The following is a 19,518-nucleotide window of genomic DNA, read 5'->3' as shown; positions in this document are numbered from 1 at the left end:
TTATACTTGAGAGCATGAGGTGACTTCTAAACTGCGGGGATTGGAAGGAACTGTTCCCTGGGAGTAGGCTATCCCATACTGCCTACTGCAGGGTTTTTTGCACCTTCCTCTGAAGCAGCTGGTACTGGCCACTCTCTAAACCAGGATGCAGGCTAGATGGACCACTGGTCTAAGCCAGGCTGGCAACTCCTATATTCCTATAGCCCTAATGGTACAAATAGTTCTCCCACTACTTCCTACCAGTCAGGTCTTAGGTGGCCTGCCCAGTATGGTTTATGCTTTGTAGCACAGAGGCCAATTTTGATGGAAGCCACTTAGGTTTACAAGTAGAGCTGAGAACACTATGGAACTCATTTGCATTATATTCCCCCAGTAATCATCTTTATTAGTGACTGAGTTAAAACTGCATGTCTCAAAGGACGCCTTGCTATGAGTGTGCCAGCCGGTCTGAGGGCAACATGCTGGCACTGATGACCATCTGGGGAGATGAGATAATCCAGGCCAAGATGAGTCCTGGTCATAAGGAACACGCTAGTGTACAGCTGGGTGTCTGAACAGCTAGCTGAGATGTACATTACTCAGAACAGCACGCGGTGTTATGAAAAGATCAAGGGACTTAAGGTCCAGTTCTACAAGACCCAAGATAACAATAGTAAGTCTAGTGCAGGGTAGAAAATGTGCCTGTTCTGCAACCAGAAGGGCATGGCTACTGTGAATTCACAGCAGCATTAGTACTTACACAAGGTCTGTTCCCCCCCAATTTATGTTCACTTCTGTAGTGCAGATACAACCTAACTGGGGTGAAATGCTGTTAGCTGACCCTAGTTGCTGTCAGAGTTTTTAATCATGTTTATAGCTGACCATGTCAATAACTGATAACAGACTCTCTTAAAAGTTGTATAATGGACGTGGCCTTATTTGTGCTGATTCCCACAGCATAAAGAATTTTGAGATGTAAAGTCACAGGAAGGGTAGCACTGAAATTCTCTGGCATCCAGTGCTGAAGGACTTAGAAGTGAACTTTGAGTGAGAAGGCTGGCTGTATTTGTACAAAAGGAAGTGGTGATGCAGAGAAGCTAGCTTCTTGCTTACCAAGTTTCCCTAACCCTGGGACTTGTTCTAACCCTGACAAAACCATTGTTGAGGGAGAATACTCATGATTCTGAATGTCACCTAGCTAGCCTCACAAAGCAAGAGGGCCCCACTGCTCACTCTTTTAAACCACTGGAGAGTCAGAGCTACCCCTTCACCAGCCCAGATTTTAAGGTGTTGGGGAAATATGAGGGGTCATGGAGGAAGTGGCCACAGCTTCATAGCAGGTCTTAGCATGCCCAGAATGAAAGCCAAACCCAACAAAAGCTGCCACCCTGTAATTTTTGGCTTGGAACATTCTCCAAACCAACCATGATTAATACCCAGAAATGTTTCAGTTTTGATTGTAATCACATAGTCAGGATGGAAAACCCCTCCATAATTCTTTAGCCACTGTTTGTAAATGCCTAATGTTTACAGTGTATCATTTGGGTTTTTTTCCAATTGTCTGCTATAGGCTGACTCAGATTTTTGGTCTTTATTTTTAATGTTGTACACCATGGTTTTCTGGCTGGCTGGCTTATTTTCCAGAGTTATTTCTACAATGATGACACTTTTAACTTTAACTACGCCCAAGCCAAAGCTGCCACTGGCAATACCAGCGAGGGTGAGGAGGTATGTATATGCTTTCCTAAAAAAAAAACAATGGAATTATTTCCTACGTACCCCCCCCCCCCCCGCCTCCCCCCACACACTTTCACCCCTACACTTTTTGATTCTGCATATTGTGTGGAAATGGAGCTGCTGCTTCCTGCAGGAATTGAGATATATATCTTGCTTTCAGTGAACCTTATTCAGGGGAGTCGGAATCCTGCTAACCTCACACGATTGGGTATGTGGGGATCATGCTGTGAGTGCAGCACTCCAAGCTATCTCTAACTGATCAAGGAATGCTCTCTTGATCAGTGTTCTGTGTACTGTGCCTGAGATCATAGGCATACTTAGGGCTTGTAGGGATCACTGAGCAACAGAGACCGGATAGATGAGAGCTTTAGGTGTCCCCCTTGGAGGTTTGTGAGAAACAAACTTTCTTCCCCTGGGAGGAGGAAAGCAAGAGGAAATGCTCCCCATCCTATTCAGCAGCATCCATTAGTACTTAAGGAGGTTTATTTCTCCCCAAACATAGCTTTTTTGAGGGAGGGGGGGCATCTGATGTTGAATTATCCCTGAAATGCACAAAAGCAATTGGCTGTTGGGAAGAAAGAAGAGAGATTTCCCACAAGGGTTAAAAAAATCAGAGGACAGACCAAAAAAACCCCCAAACCCATGTGATTTTATTTTAAGCAAATCGTGTGATTTTTATAGACCAAAAAAAATGAAATGGTTTTCTTTTGAGTTTTAAATTTGAGTCCCAGGAGCAATATGGTGACAGGTTTTTCCTGAAAGACTGCTAGAGTTGACACAGGTAATGCACTGTCTATACTAGCACTGTGTTGATGAAAGAACGTAGACTTTGCGTTGTTGGGGGGTTGTTATTGCATTGATGTTGGTGGGTACCTGCGTCAAGTGTGGTGTGGATAGATGCAAAACAAGTCAACTTAGGTCAACCTAACATTGTAGTGTAGACCAGGCCTCAGGAACTCAACAAAATCATCCCAGCCCTCCTTAGATGTGGAATGACTGTAACGCCACTATATGTTGTAAAAAGCTAGTATTTTGACACAGAGCCTTGATAAAACTAATGGTTAAGGACTGTTATTGCTAGTCCAGGAATGCTCTGTTACATACAATATGTAGCAGAGGGGTGGGAAGGGATCATCATCACAGTGAGACTTCTGGTATTTTAGAAAGACGCTGATTTCATTCTTTGCACTGCATTCTAAATTAATGCATTCTCAGTTGTTGCCTATGCAAACTAGTCTCTTCTCTCAGCCCCCGTCTTCCTTTATGGCTGGCTTGCTATGTACCAACACCCGCTGGCAGCTGTTCAAGTGAGGCCACACCATAGTTTGGCATTTTAGAGCTCCAGATAATACCAAGATAAATGTTGTACTGTTTGAATTCCCCACTTACCAGACACAGAGAGATGGATTACAATTTCACACTCTTCCCATCAAGCTGTTGTTGAGTATTCTCCGGCCTGGGCCTTGGCTACATATTGGAACAAGGACATGGTCTACTGTGTATATGGGAGAGCAGATGCACATAATTTTCTTTTTCCTTCTTTCCTGCAGGTGTTCCTCTTGATCCAGAGTGAGAAGATAAAGAATGATTATATTTACCTTAGCTGGCTGGCTCGTTGCTGTGAGTCACTTTTCTTGCAAGATTGCAGGGTGTGGATCCTCCTGTTTTGCATTAGTGTTGCTAATCCACCTTCCCTAATAGTTTTTAATGTTGTGGGTGGATTTAGTACTTATGAAAGTGAAGTGCAAATAGCACTGGCTCTAGCAAGCTGTAGTGCGAGCAAGTATTGTGCAAGCAGTATATCTTTGGCTGCATAACCACTCTTATTTCAGTTCTGGCCCAACACAGCTCGGCCAACGCACCTCCTTCCTGACCTGTAGGACCTCATCCTTCCAAGTCTAGGACGTTGTCTGAGCAGAGATTGCCAATTATAATAGATTACATTAATTGCTATTAAATGAATATTGGTTCGCTCCAGTTTTTACAAAATCCTTCTCATGGAAAGGTGCTAATATACAAGTGATGTATAATATAAAACCTTAGAGGAATAGGAAGAGGTGAGAGGAAGGGAAAGATAGTCTAGTGGATAGGGCACCAACCTAGCAGTCGGGGCCTGGGTTCAATTCTACAGACTTCCTCTGTGATCTTGGATAAGTCACTTACACTTGTGCCTCAGTTCCCCATCTATAAAATGGGGACAGTAGTTCCCTAACTCAAAGGGGATGCTGTGAAGATAAAATCCATTAGTGACTGTGCAATGCTCAACTACTTTGGTGAAGAAGACCATAGAATATCTAGATCGATAAAGAACATGGTGGCTGTTACTGTGATGATTGCTTGCCAATGTCACTTACTTTAGGTGACATTTTGTCAATTTGAGAGCACATGGGCAGTACCACTGTTTCAGAGCAGAGTACCCCAGAGGTGGCCTTTGCTACAGGCTTGTGCAGCTCAAATCTGGAGACTTTTCCTGAAGCAACTCTTTCCTTGTAGCCTCAGCACAACAGTAAGAATGTTCATTAGACTGCCCTTCTCCCACCCCAAGACTTCCAGAGCAGCAACAGTAGCTTCATTATGCTGTGTTGGAGGTAGAGTCACCATCTATGCTATGCCCTTCCCAGACAGGTAACTGGAGACTTCTACACCACACACATTGACCAACCATCCCTGATTCTTCTTGGGGACCTCACAGTTTCTTACTTCATTAATCCATAAATCTAGAATATTTGTTTATTGTGAATTTTATGTTTTGACATTTACCCATTGTGACCAGGGTCCCAGGGGAGCCACACTGAGGTTACTCAATTAGGGCAAACTATAAAGAATGGGGCAGACAATCCCCAAAGCTAGTGGATATTCCAATACCAAGCCAACACAAAACAGCTTCTATAATACCTTACTGGTTACCAAGAAACCAAAACACAGTTCCCTTAAAGCAACCCAGCCTTGGGCTTCCACCCAGACACCCAAGTCAGATATGAGAATTACTGAAAATCTTATTCATCATAGAAGAAAGTTCTACCAATCCCAAAGGATCAGACACATTACCTCTCAGGTTAAGGAATATCTCAGATCTTACCCAAATACATGCTTACAGCCAATTCTGATTAACTAAACTAAAATTTATTAAAAAAGAAAAGAGAGAGAGTATTAGTTAAAAGCTCAGTATACATACAGACTTGAGTACAGTTCTGAGATCAGTTTTATAGTAGAGATGGTAAGTTTTATAGTTGCAAAGAGTTCTTTCAGAATTAGTCCATAGGTTATAGTCCAACATTCATATTCAGGGTGATCCAGGTGGGACTGGAGATCTGTGTCTTACAATTGAAACTTCCCCTGCGTAAAGCATCAAGCAGATCTGAGATAAAAAGGATCAGGACCCAAGGGTTTTTTATACAGTTTCATGTCTTCTCTTGACAGCTCGGAGTTCTTAGGTGAACAATAGGCAATCATCGAGACTTTGAAGTAGACTTATTTCCTAAGCATCACCATTAACTAGCTACAGGGATTAACATAAGGCAATTACCTGTTTTCCACCATTCGTAGGTGATTTGCTATACATTTCAAAGAGAGATCAATACAGTGATATCACTATATTTACAGTTCATTTAAATGTTAAGATCTTCTTTTGATCTCAATTAATAGAATACAGCAAAGACAGGAACCGTTTGGTTACATTGTTAACCTCTAACAATATACAGGTCTGTCTCATCTTACGCGGGGGTTCCGTCCCGCGGTTAGTGCGTAAAGCGAAAACCGCGTATAGCCAAAACCCCATTGAGTTCAATGGCGGGCGAAATCGCCCGCACTACAGGTATAGTATTTAAACTGTTGTTTTTCTCTTTTTTGTTTTTGTTTTTGCCGACCGCGTAAAGTTGAAATTGCGCATGTTAAATGCGCATAAGATACAACAGACCTGTATATGTTAACACACGAAAACACAATCGTTATCTACCAATATGTCCCTAAAGGTTGAATTTGGGTCATTTATCCTGCAGGATGCTTAACCCTTTCTGGCCATGTGTCACACCCATGGATAAAGTTTTACCTGATGGGAGAACCCAAGATGCAGAATGAAATGGTGGTGCTGATTCAGTAGGTGGTGCGCTTCCATTTAATTCTGTACTAAAGCAATTCCCTACTATGGTGCTAGGGATGCTGTAAGATCCTTGTGGTCATGAAAAGATCCCATGGAACTTTCATAAGAATAGTTAATTATTCTTGGGTACATTAGGTAATTGTAGCATTAGAAATTATTTTCTTCATGCTAAGTTTCCACTGAAGTTTCATTAGAGTTGCTGTATTCTTCCATATCTCTTAAAATGTTGAGGTGTGCTTCTACATAGCTGCCACAATTTATTACAGGGGCAGCTGCTTTCAGTGGTGGATGAAATTATCCCTTGATGTTTAAAGTATATATATTACTTTGAGATCCTTCTGGATGAAAGATGCTATAGAAATGTAAAGTATTCTAGCATATTCATTTCTGAGTATGAGCAGATATTGTAGGAATATAAGAATGGCCATACTAGGTCAGATCAATGGTCTATCTAGCCCAATATCCTGTCTTCTGCCAATGCCAGATGCTTCAGCGGGAATGAACAGAATGGGGCAATTATCGAGTGATCCATCCCCTGTCCTCCAGTCCCAGAATCTGGCAGTCAGAGGCTTAGCCATCTTGGCTAATAGCCACTGATGACCTATCCTCCATTAACTTATCTAATTCTTTTTTTAACCTAGTTGTACTTTTGGCCTTCAGATCATCCCTTGGATATTTCTGTCCTCAAATATTTGCAGGAGGCTAGAGATGCTGGAAATGCAACTGATTCAGGGCTGTATGTAATATGTGTGGTCTCGAGCTATTGTACCAATTATTTAGACCTTATCTCAAAGAGGAGGTGAAAAGCCATTACTGTTTCACTTCCCAGCATGGCGCACTGTTTCTCTATATGCACAGATTGCTAGTTGTTACTAAATTATAAAGGCATTTTTTCCCCATAAGGAATCATGGTTTGTGAGATTTTCAGTGCTCAGACATCTGGTCATCATATGTGGGGCTAAGACCTGTGTCCTCTCTGCTGAGTGTGCTACTACTGAAGCTGAAGAAACAAAAATCTAGTCTGGTGTCTCAGTTTCTGCCATAGCAGGAGAGTCCAATAATTACCTGTTCTTATGTACTATCTCCAACAGTGGCCATTTCAGGATATTTCATAACAGGATGTAACTTCCCCATAATGCACCTACTTGTACAGTACTATACCATGTAGGTTGTGAAGGAAGGGTGGATTTTTTCCTGACTCCAGTTGGTGAACAGTTTGTGCTCAGATGTATGAGAAGTTCTTGTAATTTTTAATGTAGTTATCCCTAGATTATAGTTTTACTTAGAATCAGATAGAGAGAGGTTGGTTGTGCAGAGAAACTACTCTGGAGTATGTTTCTAGTGCAGTGTGAAGGGATTTATATTGGTATCTCTGATAAATGTCAGAAATGATTGTTACTCCACTTGACTTCTGTACACATAATGCCAAGCATTCCCTCACCTTGAAGAGCACAAGAATTTTCCCCATATTAATGACCAGTGCACAGAATGAATATTTGGTGGAACTCTGAGAGGAGGTAGACACCTGATCCAAGGGGATTTTTTCCCCTTCACAATAAGAAAACATTGGGATATGCCTGGAATTAATAAGCCAAACTTTAGGTTAAATACTTCCTTACCTTCAGAGGATCTGTTTGTGGAATTTTCTGTCTCCAAAAGTACTGGATGAAACTCTGTTACTGGGATTCATGAAAAAGTCTATTCTGGCACTTATGACTAGTTGTGTTATACCAGAGATGTTTCAGGTATTTCAGGCTGGTGGCAGTTCTTGCTCACATATGCACTGTTAAAATGACCACAAGATCTATGGAATCTGGAAAGAATTTCCTCATAGGGTGCACAATGGCAAGGATCTTGTGGATATTTTTATCTTTCTTTGGACTAATGAGAACTATGGGGATTCAGTATTTAAAATGAGGTGGGTGCCAGGCATTCAGGACATCAGTCCTTCATGTCTGTCTTATTTTCTATGAACATAAGTGGGTAATATTAAGTCTCACTGTTCAAATAGATTAGAGAGTAGGAGGATGTCACAGTCCAGTACCCTATAAGAAATACATTCTCTGTTTATTCAACATTCTCCACTCTATGCCCCATAATAATCTCTGACATCATGGGACTTCAGCAGTGGTAGTTAGTTCCACCTCACGCATGTCCTCTACCCAAAACTGAAGAAGTAAAAGGATTTACGTGAATTTCAATTGCTTAATTGTTATCTAAATGCTGTAATTATTAGCGCATGTGTTGCAAACTGGATACAAACTCTTTTCAGATTCTGTTCAACAAACATGGTTGACTTGTGTCCAGACAACAGCTTACTCTCCTCCTCTCTTTACCCACCCCTCCTACTATAATCATATTCCAACCAAGTTTGTGCATCTGCATCATTGATTCTTCCTACTCATATCTGTAACTGTAGTATGGGAAAATCTTGGGTAGCTGTAGGTCTCCTACACTGCCCAAGCAGAGGGATAGAGTGTCCTGAGGACGTGCACAAAGACTCTTTTTTAGCATGCAAGGAAATTTGCTTTGGATGGTCCTGCACAGAGCTCTTGGAAGGAGGAGGAGTCAGAGAGGCACCGTTAGAGCATCCTATCAACACAGCAAAATAACAGTGCTGATCAGTGTCAGCCCAGGCCTCTGGCAAGGGTGAAACACTGTTAGCTGCTGTGGTTTAACTATTAACCATGCTACTAAGTGGTAACAAACACAGTTAAGTGTTGTAGTGTAGACAAGGGCTTATCTTATAGATTCTTATTGAATACATGTACAAAACATACTCTAGACTTTTTCCTATTTGTACTGTATGTCATCTCTAAAATCCACCATTCCAAGGGAATACGCTCACTTCAAAGAATGCTGGTTTATCCTGCCCTTGCACAGAAGCTGTGGAAACCAGCAGCAAAGTCATGAAATTGAACTTAGAGCTATTGGTAGTATCTGAAACTAAAGAGGTTCATGAGTTGAGCTGTAGATAACCTTTTGAGTCTAAAACTCTGCAGACATAGGTGGCTAGGACTTCTTTAATTTTGTAGTTACTGTGTGCAAACTAAGATAATGAGAGCAATATGAACTTCTGCTTCAAAGCCTAAAATGGGGATCAGGAATTGTTCCTTTCATGTATAGCATTGTATAACTAACGATGTGTTATATGATTTCTCTTGGGTTTTATTTCCATCCCCCTTTCCCTCATCCTGTTAAACATTTGGTATTGTCTGCAGTCAGGGGTAGAATACCAGACTAACTAGAGCAATGGACTGACTTGATGTGTCACCAGGCTGGATGCCAAACTAGATGGACCATTGAGTTCCAGCATAGTAAGTGCTGTATCTGTGAAATATAAATCTGACGTGGTGTAGATTTCATAACTCTTCTTTCTTATGTTTGCAAACTGTAGCACTTTACCACCATCATTGATGTGGCTGAGGGGATGGTTAGCTTTCATTCAAACCCCATGTGTTTCAGTAGGGAGCAGGCACTTTGGTGAAGTGGTTGATAAGATTATGAACATTTTAGCCCTGTTGTTACTGGGCAGTGCACTATGGCATTTTTTCACCTTCTCCAACTTTCTGTTCTCATTGTAGATATCATGAATAAGAAGCCTCGACTGGCCTGGGAGCTCTACCTGAAGATGGAAACCTCAGGAGAGTCCTTCAGTCTCTTGCAACTCATTGCAAATGACTGCTACAAGGTGAGTCTTCTCTTTGAGGCCTGGTATCTAGTTTGTTAATTCTGTGGCACTACACTCAGATGCCTTGTCTACAGCAGACTCCTCTTCTTAAAATTCCTCACCATTGCTACCTTTAGTGAAGCTCCACAATGTATAGAGGCTGGTAGAGATCTGTCAACATTTAAACCAGCATGTCTTCTAGTTAGACTGTTGACTGGGCTACACTAGGGCTAATCACATTTCTACCTCTAGTAGAGTTTCAATGGTGGGAGCAATGGGAAATTTTAAGAGAAAAATTTAATATAGACACAACCAGAGGCTATAAGTTGGAGTTCTTTCTGGGACAGCAGATTCTGCCCTTCCAGCCCAGATGTGAAGCTTACAACCTGATCCCCCACAAACCTACCACAGGGACCTGCTACAAGCTTCCCAAGATATACAAACAAAGGAACCCAGGCAGATCCGTCATATCTGGCCACAGGACTTTTTACTGAAGGAATATTAGGTCTCATAGAAACCATCCTAAACCACTCAGAATCATAGCGTTGGAAGGGACCTCAGAAGATCATCTTGTCCAACCCCCTGCTCAAAGCAGGACCAATCCCCAGACAGATTTTTACCCCAGTTCCCTAAATGGTCCCCTCAAGGATTGAACTCACAACCCTGGGTTTAGCAGGCCAGTGCTCAAACCACTGAGCTATCCCTTCCCCCACAAAGGCCCACCTTCCTCCAAGATGTTACTGACTGCCTCCAGAAACTCTAACATCAACATTCTCCCCCAGAACACCATCCTTGCCACCATGGATGTCACGTTCCCTATACACCAACATTCCTCACCATGACAGCATTGCTGCCTGCCTCAAATACTTACAAGATAATATACAACACTCAAAGATCCACCTAAACACATCGCCAAACTCATCAAATTCATCCTCACACACAGTCACTTCATATTTAACAAACACTTTCTCCGAATATTGGGAACAGCCACGTGTACTAAGATGGCTTCCCAGTATGCCAACCTCTTCATGGGCCACCTCGAGGAAAATTTCTGGAAAAATGCACCACAAAACCAATGATATACATAGGTACATCAATGATGTTTTCCTCATCTGGACAGATGACCTCGGTTCCTTCAGATTTCCACCACAACTTCAACCACAACCGCCCATCCATCATACTCTCTAGAAAACACCCACAACAGCATCAACTTCCTGGATACCACAGTCAGCTTCAGCAATGAGACCCCACAAATGATTGTGTGCAAGAAATCCACAAGAAATCACTACACTTACCTCCTCAGCTCCTGCAACCACCCCAGACACACCAAGAAATTTGTTATCAACAGCCAGGCATTTAATCACACTCAAAACTGCCTTCACTAAACAAGGACACTCCACCAGAGAAATAGATCACATTGTGGAATGGGCCATTCAGATACCCCAGGAGAATCTGCTTCAATACGGGGGGGACGGGACCCCACATATGGGGTGTCATAAAACAATTACAATTATAGAAGTTGGTTCAGTAAAAGGTTTTACTTTACCTACCTTGTCAGTCTTAGCACAGATGCTCTGGTGTTTGTTTTTCCACCTTCAAGAGTAGGTACAATAAACTAATAGATGAGATCAACATCTTCAGCCTCTAGCACTGGGATTCTTGCCCACTCCTTTAGATTGAGACACAGGCCATGAAAGATTTCAAAAGCACATTGATAATTGTCCTGTGATAATGTAGCAGTGCATTGCTGGAAATTGTCTCTCTCCCAGGACTGGTGTGCACATGTGTTTAACCTTTTTTCACTCTTCCTATGAGAACAAATATGAAGCTAAATGCGTCTGTGATTAGATACCCTCTGAGGGAGTTGAGGCTATGTTCCCTGATTAATTTCCCACAGGTCCTCCCCACTACAATCAAGGCCTTGTCCAGACCAGGATTTAAAGGTAGGTTGTTAGCATGTGTTCGCTAACACAGGCTAACTAATATGTTTTAGAAGTCTAGTGTAGACAAGGCAGCATATACTTGAATGTGTGCTAAACTGCCCTAGGCTTGACTTGACCAACTAGCACATATTAAAATATACGCTGCCTTATGTACAGTAGACTTTTAAAACATGTTAGCATGTTACATCTTTTAAAACCCACCTTAGAAAAGGTCCAAGAGAAGAAATGAGAGTTCCCCATCTGTACCAATCCAGGTGCCCTTAGACCTATCCTGCAAGTGGATAACTAAGGTGGAATAGTTGGGTGTACACATGATTTTCCCGTCGGTTCAGGAAAGCTCTGAATTGCAACACTACTACATTTGATTTTTCTTCTACTTTTATAGCTAGGGGTAAAAATTAGTTCTGAACTAATACCCCAGTAGCCTTCAGAGCTGTCTTTATGGCCAAATCTAGACTAGGAAAATCCATTATGTTTCAAAACATGTGGATAAACTTGTTTTAACTAACATGCTTTTAAACAGGACTTTGCACCTAGGGTATACAGGGAAAGTCATGCATAAAGACTAGGGCTGTCTTTCATTGGACTAACTTCTGTTGGTGAGAAAGACAAACTTTCGAATTTATATCAGGTTGACGATGCTGTGTAAGTCTTAAAGTTTCTCTCTCACCAACAGAAGTTGGTCCAATAAAAGATATTACTTCATCCCCCTTATCTCTCTAATATCCTGGAATCAACACGGCTACAACATTACATACAAAAATAAGGGGATGACATTTTCAACTAGCTCTATTAGGTCATAGTTGAATGTGGTTTACCTAGTGGGGAGTCTAGAGTTGATCATGACCATTTAATAAAGGTCACAACTTGGCCTGTCTATACTGTTTAAAATCACGTTAGATAAAACTATTTTCCTAATCTGTACATAGCCTATGTGGAATTGGAATGTACCTGTTCTAGTTACAGACTACCTGGAAAGAACAGGAAAATGCATGCTGTTCCCATGACTTGTTCCTCTTGTTAACACCAGACAAACAGCATCAGAACCAGCCCGTAACTTTGGATCTCATTCTGTATAGGCAGTCTTGTGACCTGAAATGTGTAAAGTTTTTTTTCTTCCTACACAGATGGGCCAGTTTTACTATTCAGCCAAAGCCTTTGATGTTCTGGAGAGACTGGACCCTAACCCTGAATACTGGGAAGGCAAGAGGGGTGCCTGTGTGGGCATCTTCCAAATGATCTTAGCTGGCCGAGAACCTAAGTACGTACCGTTGCTGTGTATGAACTTTTCTCGTTACTCTTCCGTTCCCAGCTAGCTGTAGCTAGAACCGCAGTCACAGTTGCTTTTGTGAAGAGATGCATGACTTCAGGAACAGATGTCCCCTAACCCTCCATTTTTTTTCTTTTGAAAGAGACCTGTACTGCCCCAGTAGTTGCACACTCAATAACCATTTTTGATCTCTAGCTTCCAGCCCAACAGGGACAGGATATGTGGTGGAGGATAGTCTATCAGCTAGTGCTCTGCACTGCAGGGACCTCAAATAGATTGCTGGTCATTGTTCTTGTAGTAGCTAAACTACAGACACAGCATGCTTATTCCCTAAAGGCAGGGAGGGAGGACCTCATTTCACTGATTAGGGAGAGGTATTGATGGCCTGTGAATGGAAGTCGTATCCACTCCTCCTTGGTCTTGGAATTTCAAGGATGGCAGAATTAAAATAGGTGGATGGTTACTCACAACTCCAGGAGGGACGAAGAACATGTTTCTGAATGATAAATGAATGTTTTTAGTGAAGGCCTAATCTCTCTTTCTGCAAATTTTGTTCAATCCAAGCTTAGCTTGGATATTGGTTTGATTAAACCTCCAAGAGAAAAGAGGAAATGGTCCTTCCCATTTATTGTTGTGCCTTTGGCCTACCTCACTGGATAAGGGAATGAGGGAGGATAGAGGGGATACCTTCTGTTCCTGTTCTCCAGTAAAAAGTCTGCTGTGCTGCTGGGTGACCAAGCTCTGCAAGCAGTGGCATTAACTAATTTACCCTCCAATTTTCCCTCTGGCAGAATTCCTGTACGTTCTGGTTAAGATTCACATAATCTCTAGAATTCTTACTTTTCTCCCCATTTGGGGCCACACAGAGGAGGAGTTCCAGTTGCTTTCTTAAATGCATACCTTTCAAGAAAACAGGAGCACCCATAGCCCTGGCATCTGTTACTGTCTCCCTTGTCTGCCCTCCATTTTCTAACAGTGCCCCTTACTAAAGTAGTGAAGATACACTAGTGCACCTCAGTCTCTGAACTGGAATTGAGTTAATCCTTCCACAAAAATCTGAATTCTGCATGGAGATGGCAGACATCTAAGAAACAAACTGATTTACTTGTTATGTCAGGTCTTGTTCCCCCTAAATGCAAACCACCTCAAACTATGAATTAATTCATCAGATATCTCTAGCTAAACATGATTAGATCTGCAAAAAGAACAGGAGTACTTGTGGCACCTTAGAGACTAACAAATTTATTAGAGCATAAGCTTTTGTGGGCTACAACCCACTTCTTCGGATGCCCACGAAAGCTTATGCTCTAATAAATTTGTTAGTCTCTAAGGTGCCACAAGTACTCCTGTTCTTTTTGCGGATACAGACTAACACAGCTGCTACTCTGAAACCCATGATTAGATCTAGTTAGTAGTTGAATGGGAACCCTCCAAGGAAAACATAGGGTATTTCAGGGAGTCATGCTTCTGAAGGCAGCACTCTTATTTCTTAGTAATAAAAAATACATAATGCTTCATGTTGTGAAAACACATTGACTAATTAGTGCTGAGCAGTGCTCCTCTGTTGAAATAGGTGTTGCTGTGCTGTTGAAGTTGTCTGTCAGATGGCCTGAAAAACTGAAGCTCTAACAATTTGCCATTAAATGTCTTGTGACATTTTTTCCAAGAGTAGGAATGTTAAATTTTATATCCTGGCAAGCTACAGTATGAATAATAATTTTTGCTGATCTAGAATTTCCCTTCTAGTTCCAACTAGATACAATATTCTTTATTTCTTGATTCATACTATTGTGTAGGTTTACTGTGGTGTTTATTAGCTGTCACCTTCCTCCTCAGCCGTATGTGAAGTAGATTGCATACCTAGAGTCTGTGCTTTGCAATCCTTCAGGATGTAAAGATGCACAGAAATTTCAGCTGTTTCTAACCAAGTGCTCATCACCCTGCTTTAAACCTTTGTCTTCTGTCTTTTCAGAGAGACACTGCGGGAAGTGCTACATCTCCTAAGGAGCACTGGTAACCCTCAGGTAGAGTATATCATCCGCATCATGAAGAAGTGGGCCAAAGAGAACAGAGTGCCTGTCTAAGACAGCACACCACCAAGAAAACCAGGTCAGATGCCATCTTTTTGTGCATAGCGGAGGGCATGGAACCCAGCTCCTCCCTTTCATTCACCCTCCCACCCCACACACATCTTCCTTGTAGTCTTCGTTTAGGGCTGGCCTATCATCAAACATTAAAGAGACTGCCAAACATTAAAGAGACTCAGATGGAGCAAAAAGTGTACTGCAGTTGGACTGCACAAAATTTCTATGAGTTTGATATGAAGGATTTCTTTTGGACAGAAGGGGTTTGAATTCCATGCTCTTCCCTCCCAGATCCGAGTGGCATTTTTTCTGTTCTACATCAATCCCAGTGTCTAGTTCAAGGGTTCTCAACCTTTTTCATATTTTGATTCCAATGTTCAGCAACTCAAACTTCCTCTCACAGGCACTCCAGACTCCTTTGCACCAGCTCCCACAGTATTGCATAAGATGTACTGTGGCAATTTGAGAGGTTTATATTTTAAAATAGTTCTCCTGGCCTTCAAAGAAGAACTCAGAAAATCTGCTTCAGTACAAGAGTGGTGATGGCAAATGGAAGAAGGATTGTGTTACCTTAGTGATTGACTTACTATTAACAGTTAACATGGTTTTAATATTCCTGGCCTACTTCAGTGTGGAACACACCACATCCTGAGCAACAGCCATTTTGAGATGGATCCTACTGACTAATTTATAACCTCTTTATCTCTTTCCTTTTTGTCCAAAAGGATTTGCTATCCCTTGGCCAAAGTCAGTTTAATTCTGAACATGAAGCTAATCAACCACAAATGCAGGGCCCCAGAATTGCTTACTTATTTTCAAGGAGGATAGTTACAAGATTTGGGCAATTGCATTTCAAAGCATGAGGTTCTGATTGGCTGAGCTGTTTCTTGCTATAGAGTCTGATCCTGCAAACATTTGTGCATGTTAATAAATTTGCTCATGTGAGTTGTCCCACCAGTTTACCTCTCGCATCAATAAAGTTATTCATGTATGTTTACAGGATCAGGCCCTTCACCAGTCACTACCTTAGACAGCAATGTATCGTGCGTTTGCTTGACAGTTTTGCCCAGCAAATACTCTGCTGTGTTTCAAGGTGGTCTGGAAAGGGAACTGGGGAGAATCCTTTTCAGAATAGACCACTTAATCCTAAAGGAGATGAAATTCTAAGAAGATGCACAATAGATATGATATAGAAATGAATTGTAGGGCTTACAGTACATAATATCTGTACATTATTTGTAAAGGAAAAATTACTTAACTTATAAAGTATTTTTGTACCTTGTGACAAGATATTTCATTGAACACTATGATGTCTGTACCTTGATTAAAGCTTATACTTGGATTTTCAGTCTAACTTCTTGCTTGGCTTTGTTGCCTCGTGATGAGGCTGGCAGTTGAGATGGCAAATTTATTTCACTGCAGAGGTGGGTGGATGTATGATTGACTGACTGCCAAATCAGCATTTCATGATCAGATGAAGATGAATCATGTTAAAGCATACTGGCCCAACGGCCTATGGTACTGACCTTTGATGTTAGATCCTGAAATGAGGGCGGCTGGATAACCCTTATATTTGTAAGTGGTTTTGTTTTTGTTTTTCTTACTCCTGAAGAGATTCTGAATTCTCCCCAGCTTCTCAGGAATAGGCTCCTAACTCTGAGGATATCGCTAGGCCTCCTCTGCTGGAGCTCAGGAACTTCAGTTACCTTTTATCATCTTACTGTAGCAGAGACAAAGGTGTTTCTCCAGCATGCCCAAGTCTTCAGACAAGAACTTCCACCTGTATCATCAATGTGATGTCTGGCATGATTTGATAGATTGTAGGCCACCTGCTTTTATATGAAAAGAAGGAAAGATTCCATTTTAAGGACCCCCACCATAATAGTGATGGGAATAAGGTCCTCAAACCATGACAGGAATAAGTGTAGGGTCACCATGTTGCAAAAAGAGACCACATAATGGATCAGTAAATGCTGTCATTAAAGGCAGTTACATAAAACATTCCATTTGTAAGAGGCATTTTTATTTTCCTTTCCAGTTTAATTAACTTGGAAACAGATTGGAATGGCTGCTGTGAGCCTTGGTTAAAGCTATAGAAAAATTAATGTGGTGGCTTTGTGACAGATGTTAAATGCAGCTAATTATTCTGTTCACTGATGCTTAACCAGCAGGAAAGCCTGATAGCCTCTAGATGTAGGCTGGTAGACAACAATCATAAAATCGTAGGACTGAAAGAGACCTCGAGAGGTCATAGAATCATAGAATATCAGGGTTGGAAGGGACCTCAGGAGGTCATCTAGTCCAACCCCCTGCTCAAAGTAGGACCAGGTCTTCTAGTCTACACCCTGCATTCAAGTCAGGACTAAGGCCCGGTCTACACTGTGGGGAGGGGGGCAGGGGGGTGCGAGCTAAGTCGGTCTAAGTTACGCAACTTCCGCTACGAAAATAGTGTAGCTGATGTCGATGTACTTAGAGCTACTTACTGCAGTGTCTTCACTGCGGTAGGTCAACTGCTGACGCTCCCCCGTCGACTCCACGTATGCTTCTTGCTCTGGTGGAGTACCAGAGTTGACGGGAGAGCGCTTGGTGGTCGATTTATCGTGTCTTCACTAGACGCGATAAATCGACCCCCACTGGATCGATTGCTCCGGACGTAAGTGTAGACATGCCATAAGTATTATCTAGACCAGGGGTAGGCAAACTATGGCACGCGTGCCAAAGACGGCACGCGAGCTGATTTTCAGTGGCACTCACACTGCCCGGGTCCTGGCCACCGGTCCGGGGGGCTCTGCATTTTAATTTAATTGTAAATGAAGCTTTACATACAACAATAGTTTAATTATATAATATAGACTTATAGAGAGAGACCTTCTAAAAACGTTAAAATGTATTACTGGCACGCAAATACTTAAATTAGAGTGAATAAATGAAGACTCGGCACACCACTTCTGAAAGGTTGCCAACCCCTGATCTAGACCATCCCTGACAGGTGTTTGTCTAACCTGCTCTTAAAAATCTCCAATGACGGAGATGACACAACCTCCTTAGGCAATTTATTCCAGTGCTTAACTATCCTGACTGGAAGTTTTTCCTAATTTTCAACCTAAACCTCCCTTGCTGCAATTTAACTCTATTGCTTCTTGTCCTATCCTCAGAGGTTAACAAGAACAATTTTTCTCCTTCTTCCTTGTAACAACCTTTTATGTACTTGAAAACTGTTATCATGTCTCCCTTCAGTCTTCTCTTCTCTAGACTAAACAAACCCAATTTTTTCAATCTTTCCACATAGGTCAAGTTTTCTAGCCCTTTAATCATTTCTGTTGCTCTCCTCTGGTCTTTCTCCAATTTGTCCACATCTTTCCTGCAATTTAGCACCCAGAACTGGATGAAATTCTCCAGTTGAGGCCTTATGAGCGAGGAGTAGAGTAGAAGAATTATTTCTCATGTCTTGCTTACAACACTCCTGCTAATACATCCTAGAATGATGTTTGGTTTTTTTGCAACAGTGTTACACTGTTGACTCATATTTAGCTTATGATCCAATATGACCCCCAGATCCCTTTCCGCAGTACTACTTCCTAGGCAGTCATTTTCCATTTTGTATGTGTGCAATTGATTGTTCCTTCCTAAGTTGAGTACTTTGCATTTGTCCTTATTTCATCCTATTTACTTCAGACCACTTCTCCCGTTTGTCGAGATTATTTTGAATTTTAATCCTATCCTCCAAAGCACTTGCAATGCTCCCAGCTTGGTATTGTCCACAAACTTTATAAATGTACTCTCTATGCCATTATCTAAATCATTGATGAAGATATTGAACAGAACTGGACCCAGGACCGATCCTTGTGGGACCCCCCCCTTGATATGCCCTTCCAACTTGACTGTGAACCACTGATCATTACTTTCTGGGAACGGTTTTCCAACCAGTTATACACCCACCTTTTAGTAGCTCCATATAGGTTGTATTCCCTAGCTTGCTTATGAGAAGGTCATGTGAGAGAGTATCAAGAGCCATACTAAAGTCAAGCTATGCCACATCTACCACTTTCCCCCATCCACAAGGTTTGTTATCCTGTCAAAGAAAGCTATTAGGTTGGTTTGACATGATTTGTTCTTTACAAATCCATGCTGGCTATTCCCTATCACCTTACCACCTTCCAAGTGTTTACAGATGATTTCCTTAATTACTTGCTCCATTATCTTCCCTGGCACAGAAGTTAAACTAACAGGTCTGTAGTTTCCTGAGTTGTTTTTATTTCCCTTTTTATAGATGGGCACTATATTTGCCCTTTTCCAGTCTTCTGGAATCTCTCCCGTCTCCCATGATTTTCCAAAGATAATAGCTAGAGCCTCAGATACCTCCTCTATTAGCTCCTTGAGTATTCTAGGATGCATTTCATCAGGCCCTGGTGACTTGCAGGCATCCAACTTTTCTAAGTGATTTTTAATTTTAGAAATTAAACTTGTTCTTTTTTTATTTTATCTGCTAAACCTACCCCCTTCCCATTAGTATTCACTATGTTAGGCATACTTATCACCTTATTATCTTCTAAGCAATGTGAGCTCATGGGCTAATTTTAAACTTTCTTTTAAGAGTTGTATTTTTGTGACAATTAGAATTTCCATAATTGTCATAGTTTAAATATTTCTTATTTTAAAATGTCTTAGCTGGTTGTGACTATCTCAGGTTGATCCATGACCAACTAAAACATTTTGATACATGCTGGTCGTTTTTC

General features: G+C 41.5%; 1 protein-coding gene across 1 annotated transcript in view; it reads left to right on the top strand.

Annotated features, from left to right (window-relative positions):
- TTC26 (tetratricopeptide repeat domain 26) overlaps positions 1–16,116 on the top strand; it is an 87,847-nt gene extending 71,731 nt beyond the window's left edge. The window contains exons 14-18 of the mRNA XM_026661351.2: positions 1,624–1,707; positions 3,267–3,336; positions 9,400–9,506; positions 12,556–12,689; positions 14,671–16,116. Coding sequence (XP_026517136.1) covers positions 1,624–1,707; positions 3,267–3,336; positions 9,400–9,506; positions 12,556–12,689; positions 14,671–14,782 — 507 coding nt within the window. The 3' untranslated portion in view covers positions 14,783–16,116. The remainder of the gene's footprint in view (positions 1–1,623; positions 1,708–3,266; positions 3,337–9,399; positions 9,507–12,555; positions 12,690–14,670) is intronic.
- Positions 16,117–19,518: the final 3,402 nt, after the last annotated feature.

The sequence above is a fragment of the Terrapene carolina genome, unplaced genomic scaffold (genome assembly GCF_002925995.2).
Source record: "Terrapene carolina triunguis isolate 2854851 unplaced genomic scaffold, T_m_triunguis-2.0 Scaffold1018, whole genome shotgun sequence".
Classification (NCBI taxonomy): domain Eukaryota; kingdom Metazoa; phylum Chordata; order Testudines; family Emydidae; genus Terrapene; species Terrapene triunguis.
The sequence above is the reverse complement of the archived record's forward strand: the minus strand, read 5'-3'. Positions and strand labels throughout refer to the sequence as shown.